This window comes from Taurulus bubalis, assembly GCF_910589615.1.
Source record: "Taurulus bubalis genome assembly, chromosome: 4".
Classification (NCBI taxonomy): Eukaryota; Metazoa; Chordata; class Actinopteri; order Perciformes; family Cottidae; genus Taurulus; species Taurulus bubalis.
The window spans coordinates 15,135,258-15,150,623 of record NC_136592.1 but is presented as its reverse complement, the minus strand read 5'-3'; the positions used below and the strand labels follow the sequence as shown (position 1 = coordinate 15,150,623).

At 40.4% G+C, this 15,366-nt stretch overlaps 1 protein-coding gene across 1 annotated transcript in view; it reads right to left on the bottom strand.

Moving 5' to 3' along the window:
- Window positions 1–13,320, bottom strand: part of myo1ea (myosin IEa) — a 30,930-nt gene extending 17,610 nt beyond the window's left edge. Inside the window, exons 1-12 of the mRNA XM_079216679.1 lie at window positions 13,228–13,320; window positions 12,036–12,125; window positions 10,887–10,981; window positions 7,684–7,771; window positions 5,932–6,021; window positions 4,911–5,042; window positions 4,462–4,596; window positions 4,037–4,169; window positions 1,641–1,837; window positions 1,453–1,533; window positions 985–1,071; window positions 828–911 (exon numbers count right to left, since the gene is read on the bottom strand). Coding sequence (XP_079072805.1) covers window positions 828–911; window positions 985–1,071; window positions 1,453–1,533; window positions 1,641–1,837; window positions 4,037–4,169; window positions 4,462–4,596; window positions 4,911–5,042; window positions 5,932–6,021; window positions 7,684–7,771; window positions 10,887–10,981; window positions 12,036–12,125; window positions 13,228–13,305 — 1,290 coding nt within the window. The 5' untranslated portion in view covers window positions 13,306–13,320. The remainder of the gene's footprint in view (window positions 1–827; window positions 912–984; window positions 1,072–1,452; window positions 1,534–1,640; window positions 1,838–4,036; window positions 4,170–4,461; window positions 4,597–4,910; window positions 5,043–5,931; window positions 6,022–7,683; window positions 7,772–10,886; window positions 10,982–12,035; window positions 12,126–13,227) is intronic.
- Between the last annotated feature and the right edge of the window lie 2,046 nt (window positions 13,321–15,366).

The following is a 15,366-nucleotide window of genomic DNA, read 5'->3' as shown; positions in this document are numbered from 1 at the left end:
AAAGTGGGTCTGTTGTAAAGAGCTGAAGTGTCAGGCACTGATACAGATCCCCTGCTCCTCTATTGTTGTAGATTTCATGGATTAGACCTCTCAGTGGGGCAGATAAATCTAATTAAGAGGCATGTCTGCACGTTTGAAGAAATTAAGCTACAAGTCACGGAGCAGCAACTTGGCGGGAGTTTGCAAGTCAGTTGGGAGCCAATTAAACAGATGCTCATTTTTATAGATCATATTCAAGTTTCATGAAACATATTAATACTGTGTTTTTATATGCTCCCGATAAACCTGTGCTTATTATCTTGACCAAGAAGGTTGTATTTTGCCCTGTTTTCCATTCCAAGAGACATCTGAATCTTGAGTTTGTGTATTTTGATTTGTTTATTTGTTTTATTTTGTTTACTACAGTAAAATCAAGACAGATCAAGTTAAAATTGCAAAATACTGCAATACATTTGACCTTTTTTCGAATTAACTATAAATATATATTGTTTTAAATATCACCTGTAACACACGATATAGAGCTACAACCAATGATTATTTTACTTAATAAATATATATATATATATATATATATCACAAATTCCTAAAGCCCAAGTGACATCTTCAAATCACTTGTTTTATTCAACCGACAATCGAAAACCTGAAGTTATGCAGTTTATTATCAAATAAGACACATAACCTCACGTTTAAGAAACTGGAACTAGAAAATATGTAATATTTTACTTGGACACTTAATTAGAAAATAATTGCTGGTTAATTTTTTGGATGATAAATGAATTGATTATTTTGACTTGCAGCACTTTATTACAAATGTATGGTTTATTTACTTTGCTCTCAATGAGATCACAGACAATCTTGTTGTTGAAGTACTCAATCTGCGTCCACTTGATGCCCTCTTGCACATACTCCTCCTACAAAGAGAGACATGTGTCAAATGAAAACCATGGAGACCAAATACAGGAGAACACCGTGGAGGAAGTTTACCTGCTCTGCCTTCAGAGTCAGCTCAATGAATATCTGCTGCAGTTTCTCATTCACAAAGTTGATGCAGAACTGTTCAAATCCATTTTTCTGATGAAGAGACAACCCAGTTAATCAAATACAAGTGAGTACAGAAATCCACTAAGTACCTGTTCTTGATATTCGAAATATAAAGCTCATGCTAACCAAAATAATACAAAAACATTTAGTTTGTCCGATCTCATGAACAATACTTCTCATTAAGGAACCTAAACAAACAAGTAATCAGATTAGAAAAGCTTGTTGAGGTCTGCTGTCTCAATCGGGAGATAGAACTTAATCCACATACTTTATAAATTAGTCTTATCCTTTGTGTTTAATCTGTTTAGATGCTCAAAGTTAATACCTGTTAATCTAATTTATTCGTTGCTGCAGGGTACAATTCCAGTAGCCTTGTGTCGGTCGGCCTGTGAAAAAGCCAAAAACACTTACTTGGAAGATTTCAAATCCGTAAATGTCCAACACTCCGATATTAAACTCCTGATGATCTTTCACCATGGCTTTGTTGATGGACTGAAATCAAAGGATTGTGTTCACAAAATAAATCTTCATTATAGGTTATCACAGCTTTGTTACTGATGAAAACTGAACTTTAATACTGTACAAACATGTAATCATACCTCCACCAGGAAATCAAACAGTCTTGAATGCAGGGCTTTGGAGAGCGCGTCACGCGTGTAACAGGCCTGCTCCACATTCAGCGTCACGTCAATGGACTCCACTGTGCTTCCCCACTTGCTGTCCATCTTCCGGCTCGTCAGTTTCTCCTTCAGACGGTTCTGGTCAATTCCAAGCAGAAACGCAGGAAAGGCTAGAACTGTTAAAAGACAGACGAGACACGAGAGGAGAAGAGAGTGTATAAAGAAACATGTATAAATAATTAGAAATGCTCATTTTCTAAATTGCCTTTTTTTTTTCAGACTGCACTGGTATATGATATATTTAGATCTATATATACACACACACACACACACACACACACACACACACACACACACACACACACACACACACACACACACATATAGCAGACAGAACCACTGCATATTCAGAGCCCCAATACACCTTTTGCACTTCTTTTCCAGTTATCAATCTTTGATAAAGTCTCACAAATCAGAAAAGCTTCTACTGACAATAACATTGCACAATGCGTGGTGTAAAGCCACAAAATTGACGCAAACCCTTGAAATAAAAGAGCGTTGAGAACCCCAGAGATCATATGTCCCGACCTGGCATTGATATTCTCCCCTGAGAGCCCCTCCCTGCCTTATTACAGTGACTCACTTCCCCGAAAAGGAAATGGCTCTCAGGCCTGCAAACTCACTTCGTCTGGGAATGCCTCAGACCACTGCAGTAGCTACCCTTATGGGACTAAAGGGTGTGACTGACCATACGCCAGCTTCATTCAGGAGGAAAAGCCATTCTTTGTGTTCAGCATTAAAAGTATAGATTGGATAAGTAGGTTTTTTACGAAGGCTGTGTACAGCATGTGAACAATGCTCATATAAACACAAGTACCCCTGCAGAACATTTGTTAGTCAAAGAGGCGGTGGGTAATGAGTGACAGACTCCCTCCTATACAATGGTTCTGGCACTTAATGCTTCATTTCTGCAATATTGATTATGCTTATCTTTTTTCAGATGTGGTGCAAGACAAATAACTAAAGATTATTTGTTTAATTCATAGAGAAAAAAAAAGTAAAACGCTATGTTGCTGTTTTATTGGGCAGATTGCAAATGTATTATGCAATTTTGTGACGTCAGGGATCAAGTGAAGTCAAACCAAAAGTAATTATCCTATTGAAAAGCATTAGATCTTAAATTGGTAATTTTTACAAAAAAGCGCGTCACTGTCGGGATCAACTTACTTTTAACTAAATAATAACCTAACCAGCCAAAATAATGTCCAAAATAGCAGTCTCAACATTTCTTTCAACAACAGATGACGCACTGACTCGTGTTGCTGAGTGTAAGTCGAGTGAACTTGGCGGGTGAAGTTTCATGTGTGCAACACACTGCAGTTAAAGCACAAAGTAAGTGAGACTGGAGGAAACAGAGAAAGCAGAGATTATGGAGCGCTGCTGTTACGTCTGGGCAGAACAGACTAAGGCTTTGTACACAGGCAACGGCACTCTCATCTGCATCACACAGACGCAGCATGAGGAGCAGGGTAAAGGAAATGAATACAAAAACAAAGACGTATAAAATGAGGCAAGAGAAGGAAAAAGGACAGAAGGAGAAGTATTTTTCCAAGTATTTTTTTGTCAGACATTTGTCTGCACCCCTGCATTAACACAATACGACTTTAAAAGTGGTGAGGGAGAAATATCCTCCAAAACCAACCAGAGAAGTGCAGCTGAGGACACTGAGAAGAGGAGAGACCCTCCAACGGGCAAGAATGTAATAAGAAGAAGACATGAACCACAATTCAGTCTCAACTTGAACATCAGCACTATTATCTTTAGTCTCACTCATAACCAGAGAATGAATGTAAACAACGCTGATGATTTCCTGACTTTTCATTCATCATTTGTTTAATTTTTTTTACCAAATACCTACAAAACTAGGGACATTCCCATCGGCCTCAGCTGTTATTACTAATTAGTCAATGTTCAACTCTAAACTAAGATGGCGAACATGGTAAAAAGAACTACACCTACATGTTAGTATGCTGAAGTTAGCATTTAGCTCAAAGCCCTGCTCTGCCCAAGCGCAGCCTCAGAGCCACGAGCATGGCGGTAGACTAAGAGACTAGATGTAAGCATGTCAGCATTCTCATTATGAGACTGTGCTAGCATTAGCTTTTATCTCAAAGCAGCTTCAGAGCCAACATTCACCATCTCAGTTAGCAATTGCCAAAACGCACAAAAATGGGTCAGAATGAACCTAAAGGACGATTTTAAATCATCCCCTCCCGACTAAATGTTCATCAAACCTTAATTCTCCCCAAAAAACGTTTTATTTGAGCTTAGATTGTTACCTGTATTAGTGTGAACCACATTAAACGACTACTTACACTCTTCACTTTCCACAGCAGCGTAGTTGCCTGCTTCCTTGAAAGTGATATTTCCCAGGTGCAGGACTCCGGCCACTATCTGAAGCACCATGGAGCGGTCCTCTGCAGAGATGCCGATCACATCCATGGCATGCTGGGAAAAGCAAAAGGAAAAGGTCATGCTAAATCAGGGCTGCCGTGCGGGTTTACGCACTCCTGTGATACCTAGCTCATGTCCTCTAATTACTCCTGTTGCGGTCTCACTGGTAAACAAAACCAGGAGGAGATCGTTGGAAAAGAAAACAAAAGAGGACTGGTAGGGAGTGAGAGGAATGTAAAGAGAAGGCTGTGAGCCACATGAGCGCTGGCATGAGGTTCATAGACACACACAACACCACTGAGGGTGTTAAGTTATTGCCCATTAAACAGAAGGAATCTGACCGTACCATCGTCTCCTGGAAGTCACTTTTGTCGTTTATGTCGTCCACTTTGTAGGAACCAGACTGATTGAGGTAAGTGTAGTAATCAAGGCTTGTAATTCCCAGGCTGCTCTTCTGCTCTCCACTGGCTCCTTCGATCACCTGCAGAGCAGAAATGAATGGTGCATAGTGGACGTAACAGACATGTTCTTGCAAAAAGACTGTGTGTAATGTCCCTTTTATATATTTCCAGGCTTACATTTATGTGTTGTGCACCACTTAGCAAGTGAATAAAACTGCCCCATGGTAAACTATCTATTCCAAGGACCTTGAGCTATCCACAATTAAAACAAATGGACCCTCTTCCTGCAGCCAAATGGCACGTCTAACCCAACGTGTCCTGAAATTCCCTCACAGACCCTCTTCACAAGCCAAATGTGTCCCGTTCACTCTTCGGCTCGAAAAATAAACCTCACCTGATAGAATATATGGAAACTCCTCTCTCCAGGATTCCTCATGACAACACGTGACTTCTCCAGAAGGAAGTTGGAGATTTTCCCTCCATCTGGTTCGCCACCGGAGCTGAACTGGATCTCAAAGTATTTCCCCTGATGGATCAAAGCATGTTTTTTCAGTATGGGTGTGGGCTGCAATAATGTTTAAAGCCAGTGCTATACGATCTGAAATACTGGCATCTGGTTGTTCTTGTGCTAGTAGCGCGTGCAAATTTATGTACAATTTTGAACCTGCTTTTTGCCTTGCTCTCTTCTACAGACAAACTTGTAATGTATCATGGCCCAAAAATGAACAGAGACACTATTTATTCAAAGACAGTATACCTCAAAAGTAGTGATCTCGGGCCATTAGAGCCAAACCAAACTAATGAGACAATACCGCTTTGTATGCTCACTTGAATACCAATTTTACGCCTTTGTTGATTGGGTTCCTCTATAAGCAGTGGAGGATGTGCCTCATTGGTTCTGCATGTATATCTTTCAATGCAATCTCCTTACAGCACAGCTCTGGTTAACCAGGACACACATGAGGATTGCCTCCTCATGCAGTAAAACAGAAAAGCTCTTACTGCAAATCTTTGTGTTCAAAAGTCTCAGCTTGGATCCAAAGGTGCGCCACAGAAAAGTTGAATCCTCAAATTATTCTGGGTTAAGTAGTAGCTATCTGAGCAAAACCGTTCAGGATTTACCATGCGAGTGGCTTACTCCATTATAATTGTGTCCATGTTTCCCAGAGGCGTCCTAACTTACACTGCAAATAAGCTTGGATATACAAACAATATATAATAAAATAGGCTGTCCTTAGAAGAAAATTATAAAATTAAACTTTTTATTTTACTGTAACTGCTTTTAATTTCTCCTGTAGGTTTACATGGCTTTTCATACGTTTTCATTAGTCAACAAGAACCTGTTATGAATTGCAGTGCAATGCTAACCATCCTGATTCTCAAAAAATGGAAAAACAAAAAAACAAAAGCCTTACAAATCTGCTGGAGTTGTTGTTCCTCAATGTCTTGGCATTGCCGAATGCTTCTAGCAGCGGGTTGGACTGAAGGATGATGTCTTTGACGTGCTGCGAGGAGACAGATGCAATGAGCCGTTAGCTATGTCACAGACAGCAGGTAGGAATACCACACACTTCATGCCCTCGCTCACAGGCTGGTGTGTGTACATCTTTGGAACTTTCCACTCAAATACACACACACACTTTCTTTTCCTGTGAACCATCTGCTTGTCAGAAACACATGAGTTTTAAATTAGTACAGCAGACAGAGCTATTCCCATTTCTGCTATTGTACACAGAATAACTTTTTTGCGTATCTAAATTTACTCCTGTATGAAAGGAATAATAAACACTGCACTTAAACGAACTGTTTGCTTCTCTATAAATAACTATCATATTTTATTCCTCCAATGCAGAGGAGATTCTTCCCGTACTCATTTGACAAGTATTTTACTTTATATATTAATGTAGCGTCAAAACTAAATCCATGAGATAACAACTTAAAAGTGAGAACATCTTTTCAACATGGTCTCAAGATGTTAAATACATAGTCTATATCCATAAGATATGTTTTAATTATGTATGAACTTTGATTGCTGTGATTAGTCTTTGTGACAATAACACTCAGACAGATGTGTTGCTGTCAGAGAGTTTGTTCTATTCAAAACTATTCTAACACATGTGAACACAAGCCATAAACGCATTGCAAAAGAATGCATGTGCTGTACTGAGAATACCACACAATGTGTACAAAGCTGAAGGGAACCATGTGAAAGGGAAGCAATGCTAAACAGGAGCTGGAAGAGGTGGAGGCAGAAGCATGCGTGTGTGCGTGTGTGCGTGTGTGCGTGTGTGTGTGTGTGTGCGCGCGCACTGTAAAGGCCCCATTTGTTTGAACAAACAATACCAAGAGAGGTATTTTCATAATTAGTATTAAAGTGTACATCTGTACCGTAAATTTCAACTCTGAACTCTACAAACAATAATAATGCTGCACAAGCTTAACGCATGCAATGTCTTCAGACTACCAGCTCTACTGGTAATCTATAGGCTGGAGATGATTTCTAACGTTGCCTTGGTGGAAGCAGCTCTGAAAGGATTAAATATAAAAATCCCTCTGCCATCATGGTGCAGGCATTTCCTCATCAAACTTTGGATCTTTATCGAGCTTAGGAACTGGACATCTGCTGGTTTTGAGGGGCTGCCAGATGGCTGAAGGGGGCTGGGCGAATAAGAGGCTGCTGATGGGCTGATAATGGGGTATAAAGAGGAAGATGATAAGAGGAAGATTTGGGTCGAAGGAGAAATGCAGGAATGAAGAAGCAACAGGTTGTTTGATTTCATAAAAGTCTGCAGTGCCATTACATTAGATTGCATTTTGTGAATGATTTGAGAAGTAGGATGTGTTATGAAGGATACACATTTATTTGAAAATGTTACATAATAAAATGAATTTCCACTCCAGTGAATACATAGTAATACAAATAATAATGATAGAAACAGCATCTTCATACTCCAACCTTCTTCAACTTGAAGAACCTTGAAAAGCTTGCCACTATGAATGGTTATTGCACAGATCAAAATGTGTGGATGCATTTTACATTGAGTTTCAGCTCCAGCATGTCCAATATTGTCATTCCAGCTATGCAGCTCAACATCTCAAAAATCTCAAACGTCTCATGCATCTATTACATACCGTCCTCAAACGAAAAGAAAAACCGCTCCTCTCACCTGTACTTTGGGTCCTCCCCCTGACACTCTGGAGATGTAGCCCATGATATATTTGGCTGCCACCGTCTTCCCCGCTCCGCTCTCTCCACTGAAAAACAGACAGCATTTGTTTTCGCATTCTTACAATCTGCCATTATTTTATTAACACAAGGGAAATAATACCTATAGTTTTTAAGCAAACACAATTGACCAATTTGTCATGTCTGCATCTTTGTGTCCACCTAAGCAAAGATGACCTATAACCCATTGGTTATGCTGAACCTGCTGAATAAACAGGGGATATCCCAAGTCCTGCTTTCAAGTGTACACACTCTGTTTACTGTACAAACCAAAACGTGTTTCATGCAACTAGAAGCAAATTTCAACACAGAAGGTAAATGTGTGTTAGGTCACAGCACATCTGGCCAAATGAATGCAGCAGCATGGACATTAATTCTGTTTTGTCTCATTCACAGATTTTTCCCTCTTTTCGTTCCCTGTCACCCAACACTTGTCTATTTTCCCCTTTGCCATTCGCTTTGCCGGTGTCATATTTATTTTTGATACATGTGGTTTGGCCGTAAATGATGGTGGAGTCTGTTTTTTTTCTTCTCTGTGCCATAAAGTAGAGAGTCAGGTTGGTAATGCCTCTGTGAGAAACACAGCTGCAGACTGTTAGAGGCTGCCAGAGGAAGTCATGGGAGCCACTCTATTACACAGCAGTCTCTATATGGTTATGATCCTCCCCCTTTTACTTCCTCGCTCCTTCCAAATCCTTCAGCATTGTCTGGGCTTCCTCACTGCACACTTACTGCTACAACTAACAACCAAAAACTGATAAACTGAGTTGCTGTTTTACTTTTAATGTCAGAAAAAAACCTCCAGAGCTCCATCATAAAAGTTATTCTCTGGAAAGCTTTTTTCAACACAAGCTGCAGCTGGACTTGGAGTCTCATTTTAAGCCCCCAATATGGGCGAGTCTCATTGTTGTGGCTATAAAATGCTGAAGGCATTGTTAACTTCCGTAGGGATCTATTAACCAAACAAGGACATGAGTTAAACAATGTACTGTAGAGGCACAAATATTTAAGCATTAACTTTCATAAATCTTGTCTGGCATCAGCTTTGAAAAGGATGCACAGTGATAGCACACTGAGATCTAGTTTTAAATCTAAAAAGGTGCACTGCATTCCTACAGAACTAGTTGCATGTACAGTATGTTCAAGTAGATTATTGGGATTAGGGAGTCTGAGTTAATCTGTTTTAAGGCCCAATTCAACAGTCCAAAAGAAAAGGATGGAGTCAAGGACATCTATTTCAATTTGAAATTGGTCCACAAAACTTGAAATAACAAAACAACCAATCTACCAAAAGTGGTTCTGATTAATTTACTTCTGCGGACGTGTGACGCTATAGTTGCGCTTGTGTTATTAAAGCATTTTTTTTTATTACAGAAGATTTTGTGAAAGAAAGTTTGCATATTGGATTAAGCAGGGTAAAACATTAATTAAAATGGAGACAAGTAACACGTTGACAGAATTGTGCGTCTAACCAGCAGCAAGAAGACGTCGGACTGTTGGTAAGATACAATGTCTGAACTGTTGGGTGGGCCTCTACAAAGCAGCACAATCGATCGTGAATTTAGTCTAAAATAATTGATGTGCTGCCCTCAGTTCCTTGGAGAGGAATGAGCAAAAGACTGGAGTGGTGTATGACCTCATGTGCAACAGCTGAGGGGAATACTACATTGGTGAACTAGCTCTGGGCAAAAGACTATGAACACCGCAAGTAGAGGACATGAGCCGTCTGTGAAGCCAGTCACAGAATCAACTGGGATGAAAGCCATCAGCCAAGAGTCAGTGGACAGTACCAAGGACCAAGATGATCCTCCACATCAAACGTGTGAGCGGCCATTAATAAGACAAAATAAAAGAAGAAGGTATTAAGCCAGCCAACACTGACAGGACTACGTTTAAAGACAGAAAAGCATGGCTCGTTGCTCAAACTGTTGACAAACTTCTATTTCTGATCTGTGCTGGGAACCGATGCGAGACGGTTCGTCCTCAAATGACAGCTCTGATTGCATCTAATAGTTTGATGGGGAGTGCCAAATTGACAACACCAACCTGTTCCAATTCACCCCTGTCATCAAATGTTGTAATAAGCAGATAGCAGCAAGATCAACTCAACTAAAAGTCCCAATTCCCACAAGAATAGTTAAAACTGCTCCACCATTTCCTCGTGAATTCCCCTTATGGTTAATTCACACATTTTCTTAGTGTGGAAAAGCGCTAACGCAGGCCGATGTTGACCACACTGCCTGGCCAGCGGTCCACAACAGCCTTTGTTTGCAGAGACCTGGTTCATCATAAAACTACTTCCATGCTTTTTTTTGCTGATTTAGTCGATCACAAAATCCACCTGAGTGCCTTTATGTGGAAAACTGAACTAGCAACTGCTGGCTGTCCAAACAACAGGCGAAAGTGCTGAAACAGGGGTCATTCATCATGAGGTAAGCACTATAGCAACCGCACTGCTCAGGTGACTGGGCCAGTGGGATAAAGCCCCCATCATGACACCACACTTTTCTCTCCGCAGCTTTACAGCTCCAAAACATTCACAGACAAGCTCAGACAGGCTGTAAAAGTACCTAAACTCCCTAAATCCGGAGAAAGAGCGATTCTGGGCCAAGGACCATGCAGGTGTTCTTCCTGTTTAGTTGGCTTTTTTTTAAAGCAGGAAGTTCAAAAATAGCCAATATAACTGCTGCTTTGTTCCCATCTCACATCCTGAACTGAGGCCACATACAACTGTTAACTGCATTGTTTTCATATTTGGGTAGAAGTAAAAAATTAAAAAAATGTAAATCTTAATTTGCATTTCAGATGAAAGTGATATGATGGAAAAACCCAAAAGAAACATGTCACTCTCACGCTCAGTCAATCAACTGTACCGAATGATGTTGTGGAACCTGTTCTGTTCTCCGGTTCCCCTCCCAACCATTAGCATAACCTGTAGACGGCTCAGCAGCAGCTACGCTTTGTTAAAAGTACCTGACAGATTACATTGTACAGATTACTATCTCATACTGACATGTAGAGATGGCACTCACTGACAGTGAGTTCATAAAATGAACCCTCAATAAATATCTTGTCACATGTGATTCGCTCTTGATGTGTAATAAAGGCTGGGAATGATATGTGATTGTAATTTCAAAGGCTTACCTGATGATGACACATTGGTTCTCTCTGTCAATCATCATGTTTCTGTACATGTTATCTGCCAGAGCGTAGATGTGAGGAGGGTTCTCATACTGAGCCTGAGAGTTGACAAAAGAATTTAATTAAAATTGATGATCAAACAGGCTTTTGTAACTTTAGAGGTTGTTAATCCAAAATTAGTGTTGTCGGTGGAGCCAAAGCTTAATATATCTATTCTTTTGTGTCATAGACCTCTATTGTTGTCCAAATACACTTCACTGGGTTGACATATCCCAGCATTATGCTGAACATAGGCACTGTACTTTATTTTGACTCTATTCCGCATAAACAGCATCATGCTGCTATAAATACCCAAATGTGTGTTAATCCGCAGATGAAAATAATCCTCAACAAATGCACTATTTACTACTGTTTGAATAACATTTGTAAAGAACTACAGTGACCAGCTGTTTCAGGAAATTACCTCGTCTTTTCAAAGAGACAGGCAGATCGGGATGGATTGAGAGATGGATTAACACATGACTGAATTTGGTCTTTTTGTGGCGTTTGTTGAAGCAAACTAATATTCAATATTTATTAACCCCACAGGCCTAGGTCTGCTCTGAATAAAACTAAACAAGACATCTTACAATTGGCAAATGCCTTGCCCTCCAACATCGGTACCTTGATGGTGGTTTCAAACAATTCTGAACAAATCTGAACTTTCTGTAGTTTGAGCTGATAACACTATGCAAACCTGAACCCGCACTTAACTGTAATGTGCCAAACTGTTAAATCTGGCAAGTGTGTTGCTGAGTGTTTTCACAGTCAGTTAGGATATTAGAGGTCTTTGAGTGTGTCCCTGGCTTAAGGAGACATGCCCACTCTCAGCAGGCCAAGAGAGGAAGCAGACTCGAACAGGCTGTTCTGTGAAGGTACTGCCAAGTCTTCTCGTTGGTTGAGTCAAGTTTCTGACATCAACATCTGCAGCAGTCCACTGGAAACTTCGCACTGCAACTTACCCAGTTCATGTCAAAGCCTTTGTCCTTCACACAGTTGCCATCCAGACATATCAGTACTTTTGCAGTATGAAGGGAGTTTTCCTGTCTGAATCTTTCAGACAACATAAGCCATTTAAAAAGGTGTTCATAGGTCATATAGTATCCTACTTACTGCGCCTTGATACATCTCAACTTCTTTTTCCCCAAAGTAGGGCATCTGCTTGAAAGGGTTGATGGAGATGAGCACCGGACCAATATATGTCTGAGAAGGTTATACATTAAAGATCATACAAGGATGACAAACAAATCAGCAGAAAACAAATAACACCAAATAAAAACAACTCTTATTGGAAGTGCAAAAGTTATGTATGAATTCTAAAACATTCACCCCTTAATGGCAAAACATCTGTATTACATTTTTACAAAGAGATTATAAAACTGTATAGAAAAGAAATGACCTAATCTAAGGCTGCCATGACGTCAAGAGTGCAACAGTGCAGCAGTGGAGGATTTGGTGATCAGGCTCGAGGCTAAATAAGTATCCAGTGCTTACAAATGACAGAGAATAGACCGGCCGTGTAACACTATGAGGTTTTATGCCCTGAAGCCAAAACGCAGCACAAGGCAAATAAAGCTGCTATTGTGGGTGGCCTAGAGTGACCCACAGGCTTGGCAAGGAGACCTCACAGTTACGGCTATTTATTGACCCAAATCAAAAGACCTGACTCAGAGACGTTGAACCGAAAAGTGCCAGCATTTTACTAAACTTCATATTCCTGAGCGATGCCGGAGCGAGGATGAAGTTTATGTAATGAGCTGCTCAGCATTGCTTTTCAAAAGGGGTTATTCATTCATTCATTAAGTCATTTTAAGTCATGAATAGCGTATGTGTGTGTGGCCACAGCTGCACTTTTGAAACATAAACCTAGCATGTGTGCCATGTACTGTATGAAAAAGACAACTCCCCATTTTAAATACCCAACACAACAAAAAATTACGCCAGCTCAAAAAAAAGACAGCAGCAAAGCTCGGATTTAAAAAAAAGACTTGATTTCATTTTTAGGCAATCCAGGATTTCTGACACCATTTTGTTCACATTTTGCACCACAGTGAGATCAACCCCGACTTTGGTGAAGGAGTGGGAGATAAAATGTCTAGGTGGAGGTGCGTACAGAGAGGCCCTTTGCCCCCTGCACATGGCAGAGATTCAGGAGGAAGGCGTTACCTCCCAACACTGACACTATTACTCACTGCTACAACAGCACTATGAATGACCATTCAGCTATTCTGGGAATAGCAGGAATGAGACAGGGGCTCGGCTATTTCTCGCTGGGGTGTGAGCTGCGATTGTGAGCAAAGGATACAAAGATGTAGTCATCCATGTATCTCTTCTTGAGGTTGTCCACGATGGCGTCCTCATTGATCTTGCTGAGCAGCACCATGTCATCCACTCCGCTGAGTTTGACATTGTGGCTCTGCCAGTGGTACCGGTAGTGCCCCCGGCTCCCCTGCAACAAAACACATACAATGTACAATTGTTAGTTCGCTGTGAAGGTCACAATGAGACGGCGTGGACTAATCGAGAGTCTGACATCAAGGTGACACTGACGCACCGCTACGTGAATGAATAGCGGCTTTGCAGCACATTCAGAGGTCGAGGTAGTGTGGGTTTATCACAAAAATGAAAGCCAAGGGGAAAATGGTTATTAGCACAGCAAAAAAAAGTCAAATGTGTACACATTTCCTAATCTCAGCAGCACGATGAGCCGTGTTTACTTTGAAATAGTGCAAGGTCAGATTCCCAGTAGTGCTTTGTGTTATTTGTCCAAGTGTTAAAGATGCTCCGTCCCAACTTTTGTCCACATCCTAACATTGTGGTTTGTTCCTACATTCCTGTTTTAGCTGAGTGAGTCTCTGGAGAACTGAGGTCATTCATCATGCGCTATGAGTCAGTGTTGTCTGGCTACTGTGGATGAGGGTCACAATGTGCTGTTGGGAGTGAGTCTCTTTCTCCTGGACGGAGAACCACTCAAAACATCCAGAACATTAAGACACACACAAGTTAACTCTTGACTTCCTCCCTCTTTAGTGAGGAGGTAATTGGAGAGGAAGAACATTAATTCCATCATACTGTACTTGATGAAGCAGAAGAGGATAAATAATATATTCTTATAATAACATATCATTTATTTATATTTGTAATCCCGCTAGAGAAACGGCTCTTTGGATGTCAGCTCATCACTTTGGTCCAGAATGAAATACCTCAACAACTAGAAGTAGAATTGTCATGAAATTGTGTACAGACATTCGTGACGCCCAGAGGATGAATCCTAATGACTTTAGTGATCCATCTAGCGGTTGATGTGTGTGGCGTTTAGTAAAATTGTCAAGAACAGCTCCTAAATTCACCTTTTCTCAACTGCTGTTTACAAGGTCAAGAATAAACTTACACCGCCAACTGCAGTCTGTTTCCAACTTTATGTTCTGAGTGTCAGAGGTTGTAGTGTCATTCTGATTTCAATATTTTACAGGCCACAAAATATCATACAATGCCAAAAGTCAGAACTTACACTGACTAATCTTTAGTTATGGAAACAATCACTCTTCAAAACACCAAAACTGTGAGTAAAACAAGAAAGATATTAAGTCGATGAAACAAAAACTGCCAAGAGCTAAACCTTGATCCACACAGTAACGCCACAATACAAAATAAACCAGTGGAAAGTCAGTTTGCATTTAGTAATTAACACTAAATTACTTGGCAAAGGTGGAGGGGCAGCAAGCTTTTAATATCCTCTTGGGCATTCTTTACAACAGCTGAGTTAAAAAACACTTTACAGACTCGGTCATAGCATGGGCGATGACGAGGAATGTGCACAGCTCTTCACTCTAATGCAGTGGATATTTCCCCCTGAGAAGGCGAAACGCAAATTATAGCTTGATTAATTCTCTCTAGATCACACCCATTAACATGTTCTACTGCTTTTTAGGTGTGGCATAGGGAGATGCTGACTTCCTTCTTGCCTTAGCAACAACGACAGGTTGATGTCACTCTCAGGAACAAATGCCCCTCCTGACAATTAGTGAAAGGAGGGGAGGAACATTTGAGAGGAGTTTAAGAAGCAAATTCAGATTATGGAGAAGGAAGACGTGCATAGAAACCTTGCTCCAGCCTAAAGTCAATTTGTTTTTTGTAACGCCAAATTAACATTTTTGGCTTCGAGGGATCTCAATCTGTTCAAGTTACAATATTTGAAACCCTTGATTCGGTTAAGGAAACAATTCCTAAAGGAAACAGGGGGAAACCTAAAGAAGAGACACGAAGAAGAGATCCACCTTTCAGAACAAACAGACATTAAATTGGTAGAAGCAGAGGTAGATTTAACAGTTTTCACTGTTCTTTGTATCCCTCATTAACTCTTTTCATTCAGGCCATTACTAGCTGCCCCCTACTTATTAAAAGTACTTTGACAGATGAAACCATTTTCTCTAAAAGCTGCCAT